At 40.7% G+C, this 21285-nt stretch overlaps 1 protein-coding gene across 1 annotated transcript; it reads right to left on the bottom strand.

Moving 5' to 3' along the window:
- Positions 1-1539: 1539 nt before the first annotated feature.
- On the bottom strand, positions 1540-18991 carry EDNRB (endothelin receptor type B). Its single transcript, XM_015851596.3, has 7 exons — positions 17855-18991; positions 9351-9463; positions 8977-9181; positions 8489-8638; positions 7413-7546; positions 6773-6881; positions 1540-5235 (listed from the first exon to the last, which is right to left on the bottom strand). The coding sequence occupies exons 1-7, from the start codon at positions 18329-18331 to the stop codon at positions 5104-5106; spliced, it is 1320 nt and encodes a 439-aa protein (XP_015707082.2). The 5' UTR covers positions 18332-18991; the 3' UTR covers positions 1540-5103.
- Between the last annotated feature and the right edge of the window lie 2294 nt (positions 18992-21285).

Raw genomic sequence — 21285 nt, 5'->3', positions numbered from 1 at the left:
TACATATGTATGTATGTGCAGACAAATCAAAACAAATATATGCATAGGTGTTTTTAAATATAAATTAGATATTGAATGTGTTTGTATATTATAATGTCTTATTCTTTTAGTCAACCAAATAAGACTGTATGTTAAATTCTCTTGCATAAGCTGCATAGATAAGTAAACAAATCTCAGATGACCTCAACTATATGTGAGACATTGTTTTTCTTATGAAGGCTTTTGTGAGTTTTAAGTTAATGATTATGAAGATAAAATTAAAACAGGCTGGTCCAATATTTTATGTTTGTGCATAGGAATAGAGGTGTATTTATGTAAATATGTATCAAATTTATGTACATATTTGTGATTACTGCACGTGTCAATTACTGAAATATAGAAGATTTGCACAGCATGTATATTGAGAACTCTTCAGCCTGACTGAGCAGACCACAAGAACAGTAGCCTTAAGGAAGAGGTAGTACAAACTGAACCACTTCAAGGGCCAGAGTCATCCATCCACACCGCAGCATCAAATGTAACCCCTCCTCAGTGGCTAGTATGAGTCAGTATTGGAGGAACATAAACTACATGTATATCCTTGTTGCTACGTAAATTCAAGTATGTTTAGAAAACCAACAACAAGCTGCACAGTTAATCCCCTAAATGAAACAGTCAAGACTGCAGTAGATAAAACTAGGGATCCCGAGAGTGATAAAAGCAAACTGTGGCAAGGGAGCAGGAACTGGACAGTGAATGCTACGCTCTAAGTACATAAATCTGTAGGATTTTAAAAGAAATATGCAAATCTATAACCTTACTGAGGACCAGAGATGAAGGGGAAATAAGTGGAGAGGTCAGGAGAGATATTAAATAATACATTTACTTACAAGAGATTTCTTCTCTACAGGCACTTCTGTTCCAGGCACAAGGAACTTGAAACTATGTGATAAAAGTCCTTGGGACCACAAGGAAAGGAAAATCTATAACAAATGCAGCAGGTCAACAACTAAACAGGAGGAAATGTAAGTACTTGGAACTTAACACCGATAACAGGTTATGTATTTCACAATGTAGAGAAAGTATGCACTGCAATATGTACTGCAAGTATAAAAACTTATATATTTGAACAACAGGCTGTTTAGATTGATATAATTTTCCACAGCTGTACAGAAGGTAAATTGAAATATGCATGAAATTACAGTCATCATACAAAGAGGGTGATGGTTTTCGTAAGGCTTATTCCAGTATAGAATGCACACAGATCTAAAGTTTCATGCCTTTTTTTTGTTATGCCCCTAACACAGGAGGATTTCTGACTATATATGGGTATGTAGAGAGATTGCAACTGGCATTTTGAGCAAAAACAAGCACAGCAAAGATAGGCATGACTGACTGTTTTAACAAACAATTTTGCAATGCGTATGCAAGTCTGAACTCTTTCCAATTTTCAACTAGCAGTATAAAGTTATCCTGACCGAAGGCTTTTATTTTTGATTCTTAATTACTCACTTCTTTTTTACCTGCCACAGTTAAATAATTGAGATCCCAGAGAAGAAATAAGGTCAGAAATATGTTTTAATGAATTGAAATTTTGAATATTTTATTGGTAATTTAATTTGTTTACACTGTCTAAACCACAAGAGTTCCTATTTCAAGACATCACAGAAAATGAAATACAAAATTATTTTACATAGCTATACAAAACAATTTTTTAGAAGTCCTTTTATCATTATTTCGATACAAACAACATTTTCTTACTAAGCCTACCTTATCTTAATCAAATAAGAAACATTTGGGACACTGAAATACAACAGCTCACAGTAGATGCTCCATAACCATTGCCTTTTCCATTAGTTTCTCCAAGGTGTAGTACCAGTGCACCAGATTAGTCCATCCAGTCTGCAATTTGCTCTCCTAACTCAGCTGTACACAGGCAGAATTCAGAGTGGCAGCAATGACCTAACTTCCATCTGAAGGCCAAAGCACAGAGCTGTGCTGTAGCTTCTTCCAAGTTCATTTGTTTTCATCGTGAATCAGCTCTTCGGTCCACTGTGACCAATGACTCTTCCTCAGTCACGCCACACTGAACTCCTCTCTGCAACCCGCCGTCTGAGGCTGAAATGAGTCTTACATGTGCTGCTTTAACCCAACAACAAATTTTATTCTCTTTCTCTTTTTAACTTTTCAATTCTTTTGCCCAGAAAAGAGAGCATTGAGCTTTTTTTAAATTATTATTATTCAAGGCTGACAATAGCAGGACACGGGGCAATGGTTTTAAGTTGAAAGAGGGAAGATTTAGGTTGGATGTTAGGAGGGAAGTTCTTCACTAGGAGAGTGGTTAGGCCCTGGAACAGGCTGCCCAGGGAGGTTGTGGATGCCCCGTCCTTGGAGGTGTTCAAGACCAGGTTGGATGGGGCCCTGGGCAACCTGATCTAGTAAATGTGTATGTTTGGTGGCCCTGCCAGGCAGGGGGGTTGGAACTACATGATCCTTGAGTTCATTCTGTGATTCTGTGAAGGCAGCAAATTTCAGGTTTGTTTTTTAAAAAGTTCTGCCTTAATGCTGTTCCAACTGAACTGAATGTTTAACATTCATTGATTTCAGAGGGTCTATGACCAGACCTCTACTGAGGACTTTACAAAATGTCAGTGCTCACTATTAGAGAAACAGTCTTATCTAGAACACAAATGCATTTGATCCCTCCTGTGTATTCTTATAAGAGAGCAGAATTCTTGAATTATTTTTTAATAGAAAATGAGACCTGCAAAAATACTGCTTTGAAAAAGACTCGGAAAAAAAAAGACAAAAAGTGTACTAGTATGTACACAGTACTTTGAAAAGTGGGCAATATATATGGTCTTTATTCGCAAAACCCGTATGTCTCACTTAAGCAAGACTTGTCTTAACAAGTTAGTCCAGGAAAAATAAAAAATGTTACACAATGCAACAGCTATATTTTAAATAACAATAATGTACATGTACAATATTGTAATTATATAAAACTTGATGAAAATAACACTGACCAGTATCAAACTTAGTATTTAACTGAGTCTCTATTCTTAACAGAAGAAATACACTTCACATAAAAAAGCTGCAGGCAGGGTGAAGTGATAGTCTTAGCTTACCATGAGATTTACCATGAAAGTGAAGCCAAAAGTATTTTATAAATATGAATGAATTATAAGTTTTGTTCTTCAGAATTTCAGTATTATAGCAGTTGGGTGTTTGTGCTGCAAGGAAAAGTGATAACAGCAACCTAATGGCAAAAACAAATACATATACACACTCACACACACACACACACACACACAGAAACATGCACAAATGCATGTGCTTAGGTCCTCAGCTTGTTAATACAGACATAGACTTATTAATTTTTGATGAGGCAACACCAGGGATGGGGTTCACCTCTCCTGTTTTCAGTTGTCTTCAAGGTATCAAACTACCTCAACTACAGTGAGATGGACCTCATTCAAAGAAACATCAGCTGAAGATTTTAAGAAAACTGTTTTCATCCTGATCAAGGCACTTGATAAAAAAAATCTAAAGTGAGTTAAGGCTGGACAAAAAAGGTAAGAGTCCTTATATGTAAAATTTGGAAATTAAAAAAAAAAATAAAATAAAAAAATCCTGAGTTTTGATAAATAATTTTATTATAATAAAATACCATGTCTACTGAAAAAAATGTCTTTTATAAAAGTATGTTATATGATTTTTTTTTCTTGAAAGACACATGCCTTAGTGCACAAAATATGCTAAAAAGTCTTTGGGGACATCTTTAACAAATTCATAGGACACAAAAAGCCAAAGAATGACCTGTTATGTATGTTCAAAATGTGCTTTGCTCCTGGCAACACACATCTTGTTTACTACAGGCATCTTTATCTTTTGCTTTATACAGGGTCCTGCCCGTATTTTAATACTTCATAATTAATTAAGCTTCACTAAACTATTTACAGAAGCAGAAACTAATCACACATCTTAAGCCCGTAAATGTGGCACTACCAAAATAGAACATTTTAAAACAACACTGAGTGTGCTACATAATACTGCTTTTTCAAAGTACGGTTTGTGAATTATTTTTTCTTCGTGAAGACTTAAATCCGTATGAAAACAAATGTTCAAATTCTCCCGCTGTTTTGCTTTGTGAGTTTTTTCCACCTGCTGTTTCTGAAGGACAGTATACCAATTGCAGCTTTGATTGTCTCAAAAGTATCTTGAGAAAGCTGTCAGGGCACTTGAATGCCCACTCATTACAAAGGAATAGAACCAATCTGTTTTCAGTTAAAAGTTGGTAGTTTCCAATACAAACCATTGTTTGTATGGATCTATTACTCTATTCTATTGCTTTTTGTGTGTTTTTCTCTCTTCTCCTGCCATTCAACACAAATAACATGGAAACAGTTAAATGGACCATACCAGAGTGCTGCTAAATGCACTGAATAAGCAAAGAGGCTACAGAATGGTATTTATACAGGCCTTGGAGATTCCTTCTACAATAACGGGTAAAAACAATCATCTGAGTGAAATACATTTTCAATTTGACCGCATCCTTTAAAAATTCATTAACTACTTCTATAAAAACCAAATAAAAAGTTCTACTTCTTTACATTTTAACTCGTATTACAACATATTTCAGATTTTATTTAAAAATAAAAATAAAAAACCGAGAACAAAACAACAGTGATGGTGGTTAATCTGCTTTATAAAAGATAATATAATATACTGAGTTATACATAATACTGACTTTGACCCAATTAAAGTTATATTATTATACTGCTTAGTAATTACTGTGACTCCAGTTCTTACAACTGTTACAGTGAATACAAGTGATGATTTAATATATAGGAAATAGGGATCGTTCGGAAGTGCTGATTCAGAGGGCTTCAAGTGCTAACAATGACTTTTTATGCTTTTCTTCATGCTTTATAAATGACAACATTATAATTGTCCATGATTTTGAGAGTTACGCTGATTTGGGGAAATTCTTTTTATGAAGTCTTCTTTGTGCAAAAACAAAACTAAGTTTTCTGAATGCTACCGTCTCATTAAAGGTAACTGCCACTTTTTCTTCAAAAGGCACCGGTGTTAATATATGAGAATATACCTTTCATGCCTGTTTTATGAGGAGCTGTACTTATTACTGGAACGGAAGTTATCATATCCGTGATCATTAGCTTTGAACTTTAAACACGACTGTCTTTCCTCCAGGGACAACAGATCTTTGGATTGGCACCAGCAACACAAACATGACTGTAAAAATAAAAGGAATGAACAATGAACATGTAGAATCATTTGGTTTTGCACATGTTGCAGAATGCATGGAAACGCTGCCCTTCTTCAGCAGTACTCTAGGAAAGAGACAGTGCATAAGCTCCCATTTTAGCATGGCAGTGTAAGCCAAAACTGATAAGGTTATGCTCTGCACTGCTCAGATCACAATTAGCCACAGCAACTGGAACAGATGGTTCCAGCCACATACATACCACCTGAGTCTGGTCTGCAATCCTACACGCATCCAAAAATAAAACCACTTCCTTCATAATCTTGCTTGTGAAAAAATTATGTAGAGTAATCTCTGCTTCCTAAATGGAGTTTTGTTTAGTTCATTTTTAGAGGGAAAAAGGAGAACTAAATAGGAGAATGGTGAACAACTACACAAATTCTAGCAGATGGACTTCAGTCCTCTTGCTGGTGTTAGAGACTGACTGGCTTCTCAAAGTCCTCCTGTGGTCCTGACAGGAAGGGAAAATTGCATGTCCCAGGCTTTTCCTCTCTGCACAGTCAGGGCCTTGCTTGTTTTGTGTTCTTAGCCCCAGTCATTCCTTCAGAGTGCCAGCTATGTAGACAGGGAAGATGAGGCCAACACTTAAAGCTTTTGCAATGTGTTATAAGTTTGAGGTAGATAACACATCACTAGTAGACTACTGGATGTAGAGCTGACTGATATCTGATTGAAAAATACAGCCACCGAAGAATTTATATAACTAGGCAATAGGACGAGCAGTGCTTTGCAACTAAAGAAAAATCTAAGAATTTCTGCATGGCAGTGTAAGAATCTTGATAAGAACCTCATTGTCTGAAGACAATTAGCAGCCTGAAAAAAGCTCAAAGAACACTGGTTCTGTTTGATGCTGCTGGATGTCAGATCTGGACATTTTCTGAGTAGATGTGGTAGATCTGGCTGGCCGTAAGGCTGTAGGATTGAAGGGAGAATGGCTGCAAACCAAAGCCTTAAGTCCTGTGTAGAGAATGAGTGCCCAGGGCTATTGACACAAACCAAGACAAAACCACGAGCACAGCAGACTTTTCCCTTGGCATTTGAAAATGACAAGGGAATACTCATACACTCTTTGTTTACCTATGTGTCTACTGAACCAAGAGCTCAGTCAGGTTCTGGGGAGCACAGGGTCAGTGTGTCCACTCTGCTGGGTTGCAGAGGATACGGCTACATGAATCTCTGCAAAGCAGCCCAAGTCTGCTTTGTCAGGACTCTCAAAGTGGCCACACGCCAGGACCAGTCAGGAAATGATGTAGCCTGATGAGCATGGTGCCAGAAGGGTTTATTACATGCTATGCTATTTTGCTTTTTTTTTTTTTAACTCTATGAATCCTCAATATCTTTCTACATAGCTTCAGAGGGAGAAGGTGAGAATACTTACCGTAATCCAACTGAAATTTAAAGTAAACTTTAGTGAAGGTTTAAAACACTGTGTGTGTGTGTTAGAGAATTAATTTTACAGCTAACATCATCTCTTAACCAGAGGTGCAACTCCCAACAGTCTCTTACCTTAAAGCAGTTTTGGAATCTCTTGCTCACCAAATACAGAGCAATTGGATTGATGCAGGAATTCAGAGAGGCCATGTTAATGCCAATGTAGTCCATCACAAGAAAAAAGCTGTGTGGAAATTAAAGTAAGTGAGACTTCTCATTTTCTCGTAAAATGTTTACAGTTATAAAGATTGTGTTCTGCTATGCTCATCAAGGAAGAACTATTAAATGTGATAGTAAAAGGGCCTCTGTCGATAGGATTAACTCATGCAGGTAATGATTGTGCTTAATGACGAAGTTTGATTCAGTAGGTCATTCTTTTGAAAGTAATTTCAAAAGATCCATTCACTTTAACTTGTGAGTGAGAGGAAATATTCCCGACATTTCTTCAAAAGTTTAATCCTATCTATTCAGTTGAAAGGAAAAATCGGGACAGAATTTCTCCCACTTCCATGTAATGTCACAAGACAGAACGACAGTCTCAAAAGCGATCAGGAGAAGACCAAGCAAAGAAGAAAGAAGCCCTCTGTTTGTGAGCTTCCTCATAATTTCAACTGTTAATGGAGTGAAACATAATGTTCTGGATAAGAAAGAAAACTTCAGACATCCTTATGGAGAATGCCAGCAGCACATATGTATTTTGTTTGTGTAGCCTCACCTTAAAAGTTCACATCTATTGGGGTCCTTTTGATCATAAATAGTGAGTTTCAATATTCTGCTCAAATGAAGTGGCAGCCAACACAAGGCAAAAACAAGTACCAGGCAGAACACAGTCTTGGCCACCTCACGTCTCTGAAAACGAAAATTGGAAAGTACATCATTACAGTTTCTGTGTCTCTCTTGATGGTTGCTCCCTTGTAATATCCAAATGTTTAATAAAATAAAATCCCTATAAAAATAGGAGTTAAGAGAACATCAGGGTACTTTATTTTCTTGGAATATGTACTTAAAGTTCTTTGTTGTTTTAGATGTCTTGCACCAATTCTCTGTATCTCTAATTTACTGAAGTATGAGTAATGATATGAAAAATCACAGACATAAAAACAGTCTTTTAAATCAAAATGAGGAAGATAGTCGTCAGCTCAATCACTTTCAAAGGCTAGCTAGTTTTCAACTGCATTTTCTTGCACTTTGATCTCAGTCCTTCCTTTCATGGTTCTAAGAGATTGAAATTATAGCTTTATCAAGGTAAGAAGATCATGCTTATTTACACCACCACTGCAAATTAGCATGCAAAATAAAAGGCTACTAGAAAAGCATAGATCACAAATATATTTTATGGTAAAAATGTAAATTAATTCTCTGTCTTCAGAATTCAATTCATGACACGTGATGTTTCCCTCTGGTGTACTACTAACTTGGAATGTATTCTGCGATGTGTTTTGTTCTGATACACTGATAACCTTACTACAGTTTGGCATGAAATTAATTCACAATAATTAACAATTCCACAGAACCAGCTTCAATATCATGGGATGATCTTACTTTTAATCAAAAAAATACTCAGCTCTCATTACTGCAAAGAAATAAAGCCTATAAAATCTGGAGTATTAACAGCACAAGTGTCTTGTGATCATCACTGAACTTCTTAGGTTTCGAACAGCTCTGACACACATACAAGTTTATTAGCACCACTGCTATGAAGTACTCCTTAGTAGTAATCCTGGAGTTGTCAGAGAAGAGTAAGACGATACAGCAGTAAAATCAACAAAGTTATCAGGGATAAATTCTTACCTGTTTCAAGTGATCATTTAAAGCAATCTGCATCCCGCTTTTCTTTCGTAACATCTCACAGGTCATGAGAGTATAGAAAAGTGCTGTGATAGCCAGTGGCAAACAGAAATAAAAGCTGAACAGCCACCAGTCTTTAGCTTGCTTGTAAAACTAGAAGAGGGAAAAATAAAAATAAAGCACTGTTAAGAGTTAACTGTTGACAATTGTGAAAAGTATACTATAAAAAATTGCTCAGTCTGTCCTAAAAGAATATCCATATAAGGTGTATGTTGCAGCTGAGAAAACAGGACAAGGAGGCCTTCAACTCACAAAAAGACAGTCTTCTGAAGGTGATTATTTAGCTAACATACTTGAGAAATTTGATAGTATTTCATTTGAACATGTTCAGCTGTATTTCTTGTACACTTCTGAACACTGTGATCCAAACAACACCGGGAAGGTTGAAGCAACCATTCCAGAGAGCTGTGATACCAACTCTGGCGTCTTACCATCATAAAGGATGTTTTCTGTGTGGGGTGAAGCAGGCAGATTCTGAGATCTTTTCCCCTGTACTCCATTGTTATCATGTCAAATGCGATAGCTTCAGGAACAGCCAATACCACTGATATAACCCAGATGAGTACAATTTCAACAGCAGTCCACTTAGGCACTCCGATTCCTTTAATTCGACTCCAAGAAGCAACCGCTCGGTACCTGAGGTAACAGCATACATTTGCAGATTAAAAGCAAAAGCAAAAAAAAATTAAAGAAGCCACCTCCTTTAAATGGCTTTTAAACTCAGTTTCTTAGTTTAACAGAAAAGAATTTGGGGCAATGCCCTTATTTGAAAGAATACAGAGTTTGGTGGTAAAATGGGTCTCACCTGTCTATACTGAGGGCACACAAACTCAACACTGTGATGCCCACTGACGCCTTTTGAATGAAGGGCACTAATTTACACATTTCGACACCAAAGGGCCAGTCCTCTGCAAGCAGCTGTGAAAGGAAAACAGCCATTAGAAATGAACAATTTTTAAAAAGTAGTTCCCTTAGATGTAACATATTGTCTTTCTCTATTTTTTTCTTTCTAGCTTGTAAAACTTAATTAGAACCATTTCAAAAAGTTCATATCCTAAAATCTGAACAGTAGCAACACAGCCACAGGCTGAGCATGAATATGCATAAGGGCCTAATCCTGACTTCTTAAGCCCTTCAAATTTGCTTTCAGCTTCACTGCTTCACTGTTTATGGTGAAAAAGTGAGGATTTCCAGCTTCCTTGTATTGGTTTTATACGACTTGAGTGTTCATGGCTTTTCCTGCAAGTAATTCTCCATTTATAAGAACAGTGAAAACAACTCAAGGCTGATCGGAACAGAGAAACAACCAACAGCTGCACACATGGGCAGGGAGGTTATTTGAAACCCGTGTGTCAAGGTTTCCTCAGCTGAGAAGATGAGCGACACTGGAGGGCAATGTGACACACAGTTTTTTGCTGACCATGAGGGGCCTTCATGAGGTCCTCATTCCTTCCACTCAAGGAACACAACCAACTTGTCTGTAAACATTTCACAGCAGATAAGGTAGAGCAGATGAATTCTGTACTTAAGATCTTTATTTATCAGTTCTGTGATCGACCTGTAATTTCCAATATTACACTTTGGGTCTTATACGTGCATAGAAGTCTTCTGACAAATCCTCAGTGCAGCACTCTAGCTGATTCGGAGAACAAGACTTACAAGACACAGAAAGCACTTTCCTCACAGCTGAAGCCACGAACTGTTTGCTTACAGCTTCAGTTTAGAAATATTTAATCTCTGTACTCCGCTGCAAGCTGCTTTAATGGCTCAAAGACATCACAACCGCGGCCAAATCTTCCCATTCCTCATAAAAACATGGCTCTCCAGAACAGGGGTTACGCCAAGAAATAGCTGCAATCGTTTTATACAAAAGTAAACCTTCTGAGTTTCTGTAATTAGTTAATTATCTAAGCTCATCTCTACAGATCTGTTTTTAATAACTTTCTTCAAATGGGGCCTTCTGGGTCTATCACAGAGAGAGGACTTCAACATATAAAAAGAGGGGAAAAAGAACGGGATTGCAAAGTCTTTCCCTCAGCTCAGGTCCCCTCAGACCTCTTTTTTAAGGGGAACATAAGAAAATAAATAGATCACAAAGTAGCAAAGACTCTGCTAAGAATCAAAATGATTGAAAACAACCACAGCACTGCCCACTGATGCTAGTTTGGTTTAGAGAAGTCTTCAATCACACCTGCATACGCATCTAAGGATAATCATTCACACTGGCCAGAAAGTTTTTTCAAGAGCCCTAGTATAATTTGAATATAATTTTATTTCCACATGAAGGAAGTTAAATATATTTCATGACCATGTGCTTTTGGAAATCCCTATGAAGTGACCAGAATACTGTCAAAACCTTGCTTTACTCATATGCTGAAATGGGATCTTCGAAAGAACAGCACTAAGAAAATTGTAATACAACCCTGCTTTGATCTGCTTTTTCCATGATGTCCTTAAATCGGATGAGGAGTGTAATGCTTCTGCAGAAACAAAGCAGAAAAATAAATTCTAAGGATTTATGTTTCTTGAATTTCATTGAAAGCAATAAAGCAGAGGAAGTAGGGAGAAGGCTGTAAGAACTGTACAGTATGTTTTGCTTCTGTGATGTGGGAAAATAACTCAGACTGTAATTAAAGTATTTTCAGCAAAGCCTCTCCCTGAGACTTCTTTTTAATTGCTGAAAGGGGATGAGAGTAACAAACTCGTATTAAAACTGCAATGTGAATAATTACAGGTTTTCTAAATGTACACTCTGAAGTATCAAATGACATCTGGACTAATTTATAAATATCAATTAGCCCGTGAATCTTCACTCTACCATACACCAAGTTGCTAGAGAAATCAAAGACTTAATAGAAAGTGCATTGTACACTCCTTTATAATACCTATTGTACACTGTACATTTATATATATATATTAAGTCAGATCTGATTCATAAAGAAGCATGTTTAAATGGAAATATTTCGGTCTTCACTAAACAGAAGTCCAGAGCACTGATCAAGTTTCTGTTGACAGATCCTACCGAAGAATTTTAGCTATAGCTATCTGGTGTCTGTACAAAACACTCTCTCTCTTCCTAAAATCACAACCTTTTAGCCACGCATGAGACTTCCCAGGACTAATGCTTATCTCTCAGGTGCAGACAGTCACACCTGTGCTCTGAGCTGCCTGGATCAGAGCCAGCTCCAGTTTGGGAGCCATATGGCTGGATTATAATTGGACTGCACATGAGTGAATGTGCGCTTCTGAGAGAAAGGGGGAATTAGTTTGGGTTTAGCATCACATCAAAATATTACTTGCATTCAGCCAGCTTTTAAATCAGAGGCAGAATGGATGCACAGCTGTCTGCCTTGGATTGGAAAAGCACGTCCTTTATCTCTTGCAGCTGATGTATTATGAAATTTGAGCATTTTAATGCATGAGTCATCCATTTCCCTACCATGCATTACAAGTAGCTAATGATATACTTTGCAGCAAAAGCTTGAAAATAGAGATAGAAAAAGGAAGGAGTATTTAACAACTGAATTGCGCATGCTTCCTTGCTGTTTATTTGTCCTCTGTATTGCCATCCCTTCAAAACACTGCCTTAAAGTACAGTAAAAAACTTCTGTAAAGTATTCAGTAAGAGATCATTATGAAGCATTTGCAGGAAAGAACAACAGATTATTCTTAGTTTTGTATTGAAACAGCCTAATACAATTTTATATGGGTATAACAATTTTCTTATAATTCATGGCAGGGTATGTATAACAAGAGTTCCATTTTACAAATGACAAATAACTCTGAGTCATGAGATACAGCCAAATGGCAGGAAAGGGAAAAATAATATTGCATTTTCGGAAGTAAAATGTTAAAAGAACTCTACACTGGCTGTATTCAAAATGGTATTTTCCAGTATTTTACTGTGACTTGTTTTGCATGGGCAGTTTTAGCTGCTAAGACACATGTAAGTGTTGAAAATCAGTGCAGGGGGGTGGACTAGATGACCTTTAATGATCTCTTCCAACTCAAATGATTCTGTGATTCTATGAAATAGCACAATGCAGAATTATGATAAATTAAATAGAAATGAACTAATTCTAACACAGTCCCTGTTTCTATATCTGATGCACTCCCAGCAAATACTTTCTCAGGCCAGGCACAGATCTGAGCCTCAGCTGATGTGAAAGTTGCTCAGCAATGAAAGTAGCCCCGAGTGATATGGTGACTCAGAGACACACCTGCAAGTTCTAGTTCCTGCCCTGCTTCCTCTTGATTGTGTAGGAAGAGAGGGATGTTAGCAATCTGCTATGGAATATCCCAGCATGTGAGAGCGACACATCACTCCTGTTGATCCAGTGGCTGCAGCCAGCACGCCCAAGGGCTGATGCCACAGCTCCAGCCCACCACTGCTGACTTTCCACAGTCAGACATGAAGTAGCAGCAAGGTGTGCTCTTATTTACATCTCTGTCCTAATCCAAAGTAACAAGTGCACAAGGAAATGCAAAGCAGAACTTACCTCCTCCCGGCTGAGCATTCGCACTAAGTCTAGTTCACAGTGGGGAAGGACTTGATATTAGTACTTATGAATTGCAGATCATGCAATCAGGCATGCAGAAGTACAACTAAATCACAAGCAACACTTTACATCTGTGAAACAATTGGCAGATTTTCACTTTTTAGACAGGCAGGTCAGGCAGATAAAGATTTTTCGTTACTTTACAGGAGCAAGCGTTCTTCACAATGTGCGTTTGCCCAGGAAATTAAGCTTAGAGATGACTCAGATGATATTACAAAATGTACTAGTATTTAACAATAATTAGGATTTATTCATGTCAGAATGGGATCTTCTCTTCAGACAAGAAAATTAATTTCCTTCTCCAGTGTTAAGCTAAGAATGTCTTACTTTTCCATCCAATAAACAGGCTAAATCTCAATGTGTGACACATGATTATTTTCTTACATGCCTTTATTCATAAATTTTGCTTACCAACTGCATTTTTGGGAAAAAAACCCAAACAAACCAAAAAACAGAATTAAATGAAACAATATCAAACACACGTGTTGACAACGACAGAAGCCTCGTAATGTCTTGTCAAACTTTCTACAATCTCCAATCCCAGTGTAAGGACTGCATCAAAAAGAATCATAAAGAAAGCTCTGCCGCTATCAACTGGGGCGCATAAATGCAGAGCAGAGCTAAAAAAGAACACAAGTGAGAATACAAAAACTTGTTTTGAAATTGGTCACGTGCACCTTTAAGTGAATGTATGCATAACAAATATATGCACAGTGAAAAAATCATTCTAAATTTACAAATATATGCTGATGTTGTTTAATGTACTCTGGTTTGGAGACCCATAGTGAAAACTGTTTGCATGCATTTTCACCATACAGGCATTACTGCCACTCCATACACTGGATCTTAGTGTAGACTGTTCCCTTCTAATTAGAGAACAAAGTTACCCACATTGTATGTGGAGTCCAGATAGGTTATCCTGCTGGACCATTCAAGATGGTTTCAAATTTGAAGAGGGTAGATTTAGGTTGACTTTAAGGAAGAAATATTTTACAGTAAGGTGGTGAGACATTGGAACAGGTTGCCCAGAGATGTAGTTGATGCCCCATCCCTGGAGACACTCAAGGTCAGGCTGGAGAGGGCTCTGAACAACCAGATGGAGCTGTAGGTGTCCCTGTTTATTGCAGGGGAGTTGGATCAGGTGACCTTTGAAGGTCCCTTCCAACTCTAAGGATTTTATGATTTACCAAGTGCCTACAATGTGCATTCGTTGACAATGAAGAGATCCTAAACCAACTCAACAGCCTAAAAAGCTGAATTTGGCCTTTGATCATTTTCTTGGATAAACACCAATTTTTGCTCCTTCTCTGAATTTCCTCCCCTCTACTCTTAAATTGCACTCTGTGATAAAGGAATTAATCACAATATTTCCAGGTAGACATTCTTCATTCTTCCTCATTTATGTCACAGTAGTCTGATAACCAGAGTTCAGAAAGCCACACAAGAGTGTGCAAAGGCTATGATCTTTCCTCTGTTAAAAATCCACTGGAACATGACCATAAATTTAGTTTAATATATGAGAATGAGTATTAAAAATAAGAGAAAGAGAAAGGTCAGCATAAGAAGAGAAAGGAGGCTGTTACACAATGTGGTTAGTTTTTAAAACTACACCTTCTGATATCACTAGAGATATATGCATAAGAAGAAGGGCTACTGTTGTGGAAATGCATTAAGTTTGTCCTGATGTTGTTTTGGTATCTGACACAAGACTTATCACCTCTGTCAGTTTGGGAAGCTGAGTGTCAGCCTCACAGATCTGTACTGTCAGAAGGATAAACTGCCACTAATTTCCCTTTTCCACAGAATAAGTGAAGATTAAGTCTACAATTAAAGAGAAAATCTAATGCTCAACAAAGACATGGTTATGGAGCTCATCTAGGCATAAAAGCGTCTTTGCAACTGCTACAACTGGCAGCAATTTGGCAAAACACCTTGCTGTAGAATGATAGTCTCAGGCTTTTCTCTACTCTTCTGCAGTTTTGGGGATACAGCCAAAGTCAGCTTGTTTCCCAGGACCCTGAAAGCTGAAATGCCTTCCAGGTTCTGCCTGCTAAAACACAGTGCTCCTCTTTCCCTAATTTTGTACCTGTTTTGCTGATTGTGTGAAGGATTCCAATGCTTCCCACCTTCTACTGAATGAATTCATCACATTTATCAGCTGCAATGGACTAATTAGTGTGTTACACACCGGACTGCATTTATCTCATAGTATTTTTCTTCAGACACCTTCAAAAGAGTTTTGTAAATGTTCATTTGTGTATTTTTTCAGCTCCTTGGACAGCACTCAAATGCTTAAATTAACTTAAATGCTCACAGGGGACATCTTTTGCAGTTATCACCTTTAATAGCTAATAAAGTGATGCTCCTAGTGTCAATTCTGAGTTCTGTCTTACAGGTCTGTCTGGAAAATGCTCAGGGATACTTTCGTGCTCTCTACTCTGAGAGCAGTTAAGGAAGCTGATGGCATTTAACAGAAGAAATCCTTTCACATTCTTGTTCCTGTCGCTGGCTAAGTGAGGATCTGGTAGCAATTCTGAACATCTGTTTCATTCACTTGGAAATTGTTTCAGCTTGCAGATTACAACAGTGAAGCACGCTTGTTTTACAAACTGCGTCCTTGCTAGCCTTTGTTTTCCCACATTGCTGGGTGATTACGGCAGCGCCAGTGCTTTGCAGTACCGTGGGTGCTCTGTGGGTGGAATTAAATGGATGTGGAATTGATAAGAGTTATCACCTTAAACTGAACACATGCATATATATATATATAAGCTCTGCCTTCATATTTACTCAAATTTATTTAAAAGTCCTTTTTTAAAACAGCCAAAATTTCACACACTGTTCGGATGGATAACGCAGTTCTGTTACGGGCTGCTCTCCAAGACGAGCGGTCACATAACAGATTCAGCACCTGCGAGCCACTGCTCAGCTCCCCAGCCTTATCCTCCCAGCACAACAAAATAGCTGGTATAATATTTACCGGTTTACATCTGACCATTAATTCCTCCCACTCCAACCTACCCACGCTTGATGGCATTCAATCAAGATAAGGACAGCAGAGTATTACCGCACTTTATCATCGATGTAATTGTGAAATAGCGTCACTGAGATTGCAAAGTCTCGTGCTGAGCAACTGTTACCCCAATTTTGTTTTTTGAAAATAGAAGTGAAACAAAGTGGTTCATCTGTTTTAGGAAAATACAGTTTTTCACAACGGTTTGTTTTGTTTCGTGAATTCCAGACTCACACAGCTCCCATCAGAACTATGATAAACACACCATATGGGAAATACACTACAAACTGAGGGACTTTCACGTAACCCAAATTACCCAGCTCGGGAATTTAACTTAACCAGAATGAGCTCCAAGTCCCCTGTTTGGTAATACTACTGTACTTCAGAAGGATAAAATATCCTTCTATTCTATATTCTACTGGTTGGCAACCCTGCACATAGCAGGGCAGTTGAAACTAGACGATCATTATGGTCCTTTTCAATCCAGGCCATTTTATGATTCTATGATCCGGTATTCACCCATTTCAACAGCTTCTGTAACTCATCACTGCAGACACAAAAGACTAAACACAAAACCTGTCCCTCCAACAGGTTTTTCCAAAGATAAAAGTAATGCAGTGCTTTAAACCACACATATGAGGAGAAGTGAGAGATGAAGGCTCTGCTCACTTTATGCAGCAGCTGATCAAAGAATCAGACTTGTTTGAGCTGGATGGGACTTTTTAAAAGGCTACCTGGTCCACCTCCCATCGTGGAGTTGCTCACGGACCTGCACACTCTCCAGGCAGAAGGTGCCCTGTTTTTTCAGCATCCCCTTCCAAAGTGCTCATCCCACTAGAAGCTGGATTCACATGCACAATGGATCCATAAGGATATACATGCTATTCAAACTGGTAGATGGGACAGACCGTTCTCCTGTGCCAAGCCACATCACAATAAAGAGCAGAAAGCAGCAGGTGTGGCTACGTCCTGCAGCTCATGCTGCAGCACTGGGAAAGAGCTTACAGCTCCTGACAGGACAGCACCACACCCACCATCACCACATACATACAGAACAAACATTTCAAAGCCCCTATATGCTGACTGTGGGCCCCTGTGAAGAAGGACACCACCAGCCCCGTCCCAGTGGAACAGGTGGGTCTGAGCAGTACCCACTTTTGTGCCTTCTCTGTGTCCCTCAAGGGAAGCAGATATGTGCCTTCCAGTACTTAAAGGAGCTTATAAGCAAGAAGGAGATCAACTTGTAACATGGGCAGATAGTGACAGGACAAGGGAGAATTGTTTCTTTCTCAAAGAGGGAAAATTTATGTTAAATGTTAGGAGGGAACTTTTTTACTGGGAGGATGGTGAGGCACTGGCACAAATGCCCACAGAAGCTGAGAATGCCCCATCCCTGGAGGTGTTCAAGGCCAGGCTGGATGGGCCCCTGGGCAGCCTCATCTAGTCAGTGAGTGGGAGCTCTGCCCACAACAGAGGGTTGGAACCAGAGGGACATTAAAGTCCTTTCCAACCTAAGCTATTCCATGATTCTACGACTCTATAAAACAGCATTCGCCTGCTGCCTGACCATCCTTCACCTGTAGGTCAGTGCCGGCTTCCAGGTGATTTTGTTGCCTGTCCACCTCCAGGCGCAAACCTCTGCCTAATTTCCAGCCAGGACAGGGCCCGTCTAGCTGTTAAGAGACCACATCCACATCGCGCCCGGAGGGCTCTGCCCCCGGCGTGTCCCCCCCGTCTCACCTTGTAGACGCTGATGGGGATGTCGATGATGATGTGCAGCAAGTCACCCAGCGCCAGGCTGGCGATGAGGATGTTGGGGCCGTTCCTCATGCACTTGTTCTTATAGATGATCCGCAGCAGTGTGGAGTTGCCGATGATGCCCAGGACGAAGACCAGGCATGACACCACCGTGTTGATGTACTTGAAGGTCTCTTTGATCTCCGTCTGCCCGGTGCACATCGGGGGCGAACCCGAGCGCTGCCGCCCGCCGCCCGCTCCCCCGCCGCCCTGGGGCAGCGCGGCCGCCCGGGAGGCGTTGGGCTCGGCGCCTCGCGGCGCTGGGGGAGCGGCCGTTGGGGGGGTTCCGTCGGCCGCCGCCGGGCTCAGCCGCCCGGGAGCCGGCGGGCGCAGGGCTCCGTCGCCCTCAGCGGCGGCGGGGCGGCGGCCGAGCAGCAGCAGCAAGAGGGCGGGCAGCAGCCAGAGGCGGGCGGCGGGCATGGCCCCGAGCCGCGCGGTGAGCGGTGCCGGGAAGCGAGCGAGGGGCCGCGGCGAGCCCCGCCGGAGCGAAGGGAAAAAGCGTGACCGGGAGGACCCTCTCTGTTCCCGCGCCTCCCGCTCCGCTCCCCTTTGCCGGGCCGGGTTGGGTCGGGTCTCCCCGCCCGCCGCCTACGGGGCTGCGGCTGTCGAGCGAGGGAAACGCGCTCCGCCGGTCGCTCCCCGCCCCGTCCGGCTGTCGCCACTCGCCCCGCGCCGCGGCCGGAGGGACCCGGCGGCTGTCAGCGACGCAACCAAAGTCGGCTGCTAAAACCCAGGCGGCAGTGCAGGGCCCCCCTTTTCTAAAACATAGGGCCGTATCTGACCCGTCCGTCACGGCCAGACCCCACCCGCGCCTCCCGCCCCTCTCGCCTCCCTCCGCCTGCCCCGGTGGGGGCTGCCCGGCCGCCCCGCGCCTCCCTGCGCCTGTCCTCCGCCTCCTGCACCAGGTGCGTCGGCCTCAGCCACAGCAGCGCTGAGGTGTCACAGCAATTTTCAAAGAGACGCAGCTTTTGGCGTTGTCACAGGTCGCCTATGGAAAGGAGGAGGGTTTTTCCCTGCTGGTCTCCCTTGGACCCCTCCCCAGTATCTAGGGAGAGGCGTTTCCCTCCGCGTTTTATTCTCCTTGCAATAGCGTCGTAACCGCTACGAACCCGTGCGGTGCAGCGCGGTTATCTCACCGCTGCGGGCAGCCTCAGCGATGCCTCTGTTCTCAGCTCCTTCCAGTTACGATGCCCTTTCTTCAGCGAAGCGTAAGGGAAGGAGAAGATCTCTGTGCAGAGTCTTCTGCAAGCAAGAGCTGCCTCGGAAGGTTGGAAACAACTCTGCATCCAGTTGAAATGGATGTGAGACTGTTTCCAACAGACCTATGTGCATCTTCCTAATCTCTTCTTAATCACTCTGGAAGCTAAAAGTCATATGCAGAGCGTGGATGAGTAAACACTGTGTTTGTGACCAACACCTACATCACTGATGTACGCCCAAAGGGGAAAACAACAAAAAAGAAACGCTTCTTTCAAGCTCACTGCAATTGCTCGTCTGATCTCTCATCTTCCCAGCATCTCCTGCTAAAATCTCCTGAAGCCACAGTAGCAGACAGCCTTTTCCCTTCCTCATTTAACCGCATTTTTGTATGTCCATCTTTGTTGAAGTTGCTTTGTTGAAGCATCTTTCCCTTTTAATCACCCTTGATCCATTTCCTAATGTAGTGGCACATTCATTTTTCTCCAATTTTGCATTTGTGAATTGAAGGCACCATGCTCACTTCTCAGCTGCAGGAGTGTAACTGGAGGTTAATTGCACTCCAGCTGGAAAAGTGATCTTTCCAGGTTCAGCCTTTTTCCAATTATATTTTACAGTAGGATACGTTCAGCTCTGCGTGACACAAGTGTGAAATTGAAAGAACTCCAAGATATGTGCACTTCAGGTCCTTCGGTTTTCATTTCTGCATTTCCAGTTCTGCAGTTGGTGTTTGCAGCACCGATTTTTATTACAAGCTCTTGCCAATTAGCACAGCTTTAACTTTTAGTTGGAAATAAGTTCTGAAGTCTTGAAAGCGGACTTTCAGTATCTGAAGGGGATCTGTAAGAAAGATGGGGACAAATTCTTTAGCAGGGTCTGGTGTGATAGAACAAGCAGAAATGTCTTCAAACTGAAAGAGGGGAGATTTAGATTAGATGTAAGGAAGATGTTTTTTATGGTAAGGATAGTGAGGCACTGGAACAGGTTACCCTCAGAGGTGGTGGATGCGCTATCCTTGGAGACATCCAAGGTCAGGCTGTACGGGGCTCTGAGCAATGCTGTAGCTGTAGGTGTCTCTCTTCATTGCAGGGGAGTTAGACCAGATGGCTTTTAAGGGCCCCTTCCAACTCAAACGATTCTATGATTCTATGAAATGCTTCTGACTAGCAAGATTGCTTTCTATATCTAGATTGTTTCTACCTTTTTTTTTTTTTTTTTTTTTTTTTTTTTTTTTTTTTTACCCTTTTAACTGCAGCATAGGAAGTTCCACACGAATGTGCGGAAGAACTTCTTCACAGTGACGGTGACGGAGCACTGGAACAGGCTGCTCAGGGAGGTGGTGGAGTCTCCTTCTCTGGAGATATTCAAGACCCGCCTGAACGCCTACCTGTGTGACGTGGTGTAGGGAGCCTGCTTTGGCAGGGGGGTTGGACTTGATGATCTCTAGAGGTCCCTTCCAACCCCTACAATTCTGTGATTCTGTGATACCCTGATCCTGACCATCAAGAAATAAAGTGGTCACACAGAGCTATGTTTGCCAACCTTTTTGTTAGCTCAGTTCCACTGGATATGTTTCTTGCTGTTTGGGAGTGTTTATTTCAGATGTAGAATTATTAGTAACCGCAATTTATATTCAGAAAATTTTAGTAATATCATTAGTGCAGGCAGAACTCCAGACAGCCATTGATACCTGAGGCAGAATTACTCTGTAGCTTTGAACAAAAAAAAAAAAAGCACCTGAAGCCTTTCTGGATGCCAGCAGTTTTCCTGGATCAGCTTTTATCATAATTATGGATAGTTACAGTGAATAGTTAATAATGACAGAATTCCCTGGTCTTCGAAATGAAGGGATAGACAAGGAAATACAAGGTCACTCCAAAAGTAATGCCTCCTATTTATTTCCATGGAAACTACAACAGATATGAAGAATACAATACTATTTGATAGAACAAATACTCGGCTACAAAATAAATAAATAAGTAAATGGAATCGACAGAATTACTGCCATACATTTTCACCAAAGATGAACAAGAGTCTGCATACCATGCTCATAAAAAATCTGTATTGTCTCTGTCACTACTGCTGAAACACACCACCCACAGCATCACTGTGCTCACATCCACTGTTTGGTCTCCATGAACCTTCAGCAAGTAATGGTGAATGTCAGTGGGAACCAT

This window comes from Coturnix japonica, chromosome 1 (assembly GCF_054131305.1).
Source record: "Coturnix japonica strain WE chromosome 1, WE-NBRP24, whole genome shotgun sequence".
Taxonomy (NCBI): Eukaryota; Metazoa; Chordata; class Aves; order Galliformes; family Phasianidae; genus Coturnix; species Coturnix japonica.
The sequence above is the reverse complement of the archived record's forward strand: the minus strand, read 5'-3'. Positions and strand labels throughout refer to the sequence as shown.

Bases quoted from the DNA above. Each gene is read 5' to 3' on its own strand.
- EDNRB (XM_015851596.3), bottom strand. From the start codon at position 18,331: ATGCCCGCCGCCCGCCTCTGGCTGCTGCCCGCCCTCTTGCTGCTGCTG. The intron at 9,182-9,350 runs GTGAGACCCATT...CTGTTACCTCAG, and splicing joins TGTGCCCTCAGTATAGACAG to GTACCGAGCGGTTGCTTCTT. The intron at 5,236-6,772 runs GTAAGAGACTGT...TTATTTTTACAG, and splicing joins GATTCCAAAACTGCTTTAAG to TCATGTTTGTGTTGCTGGTG.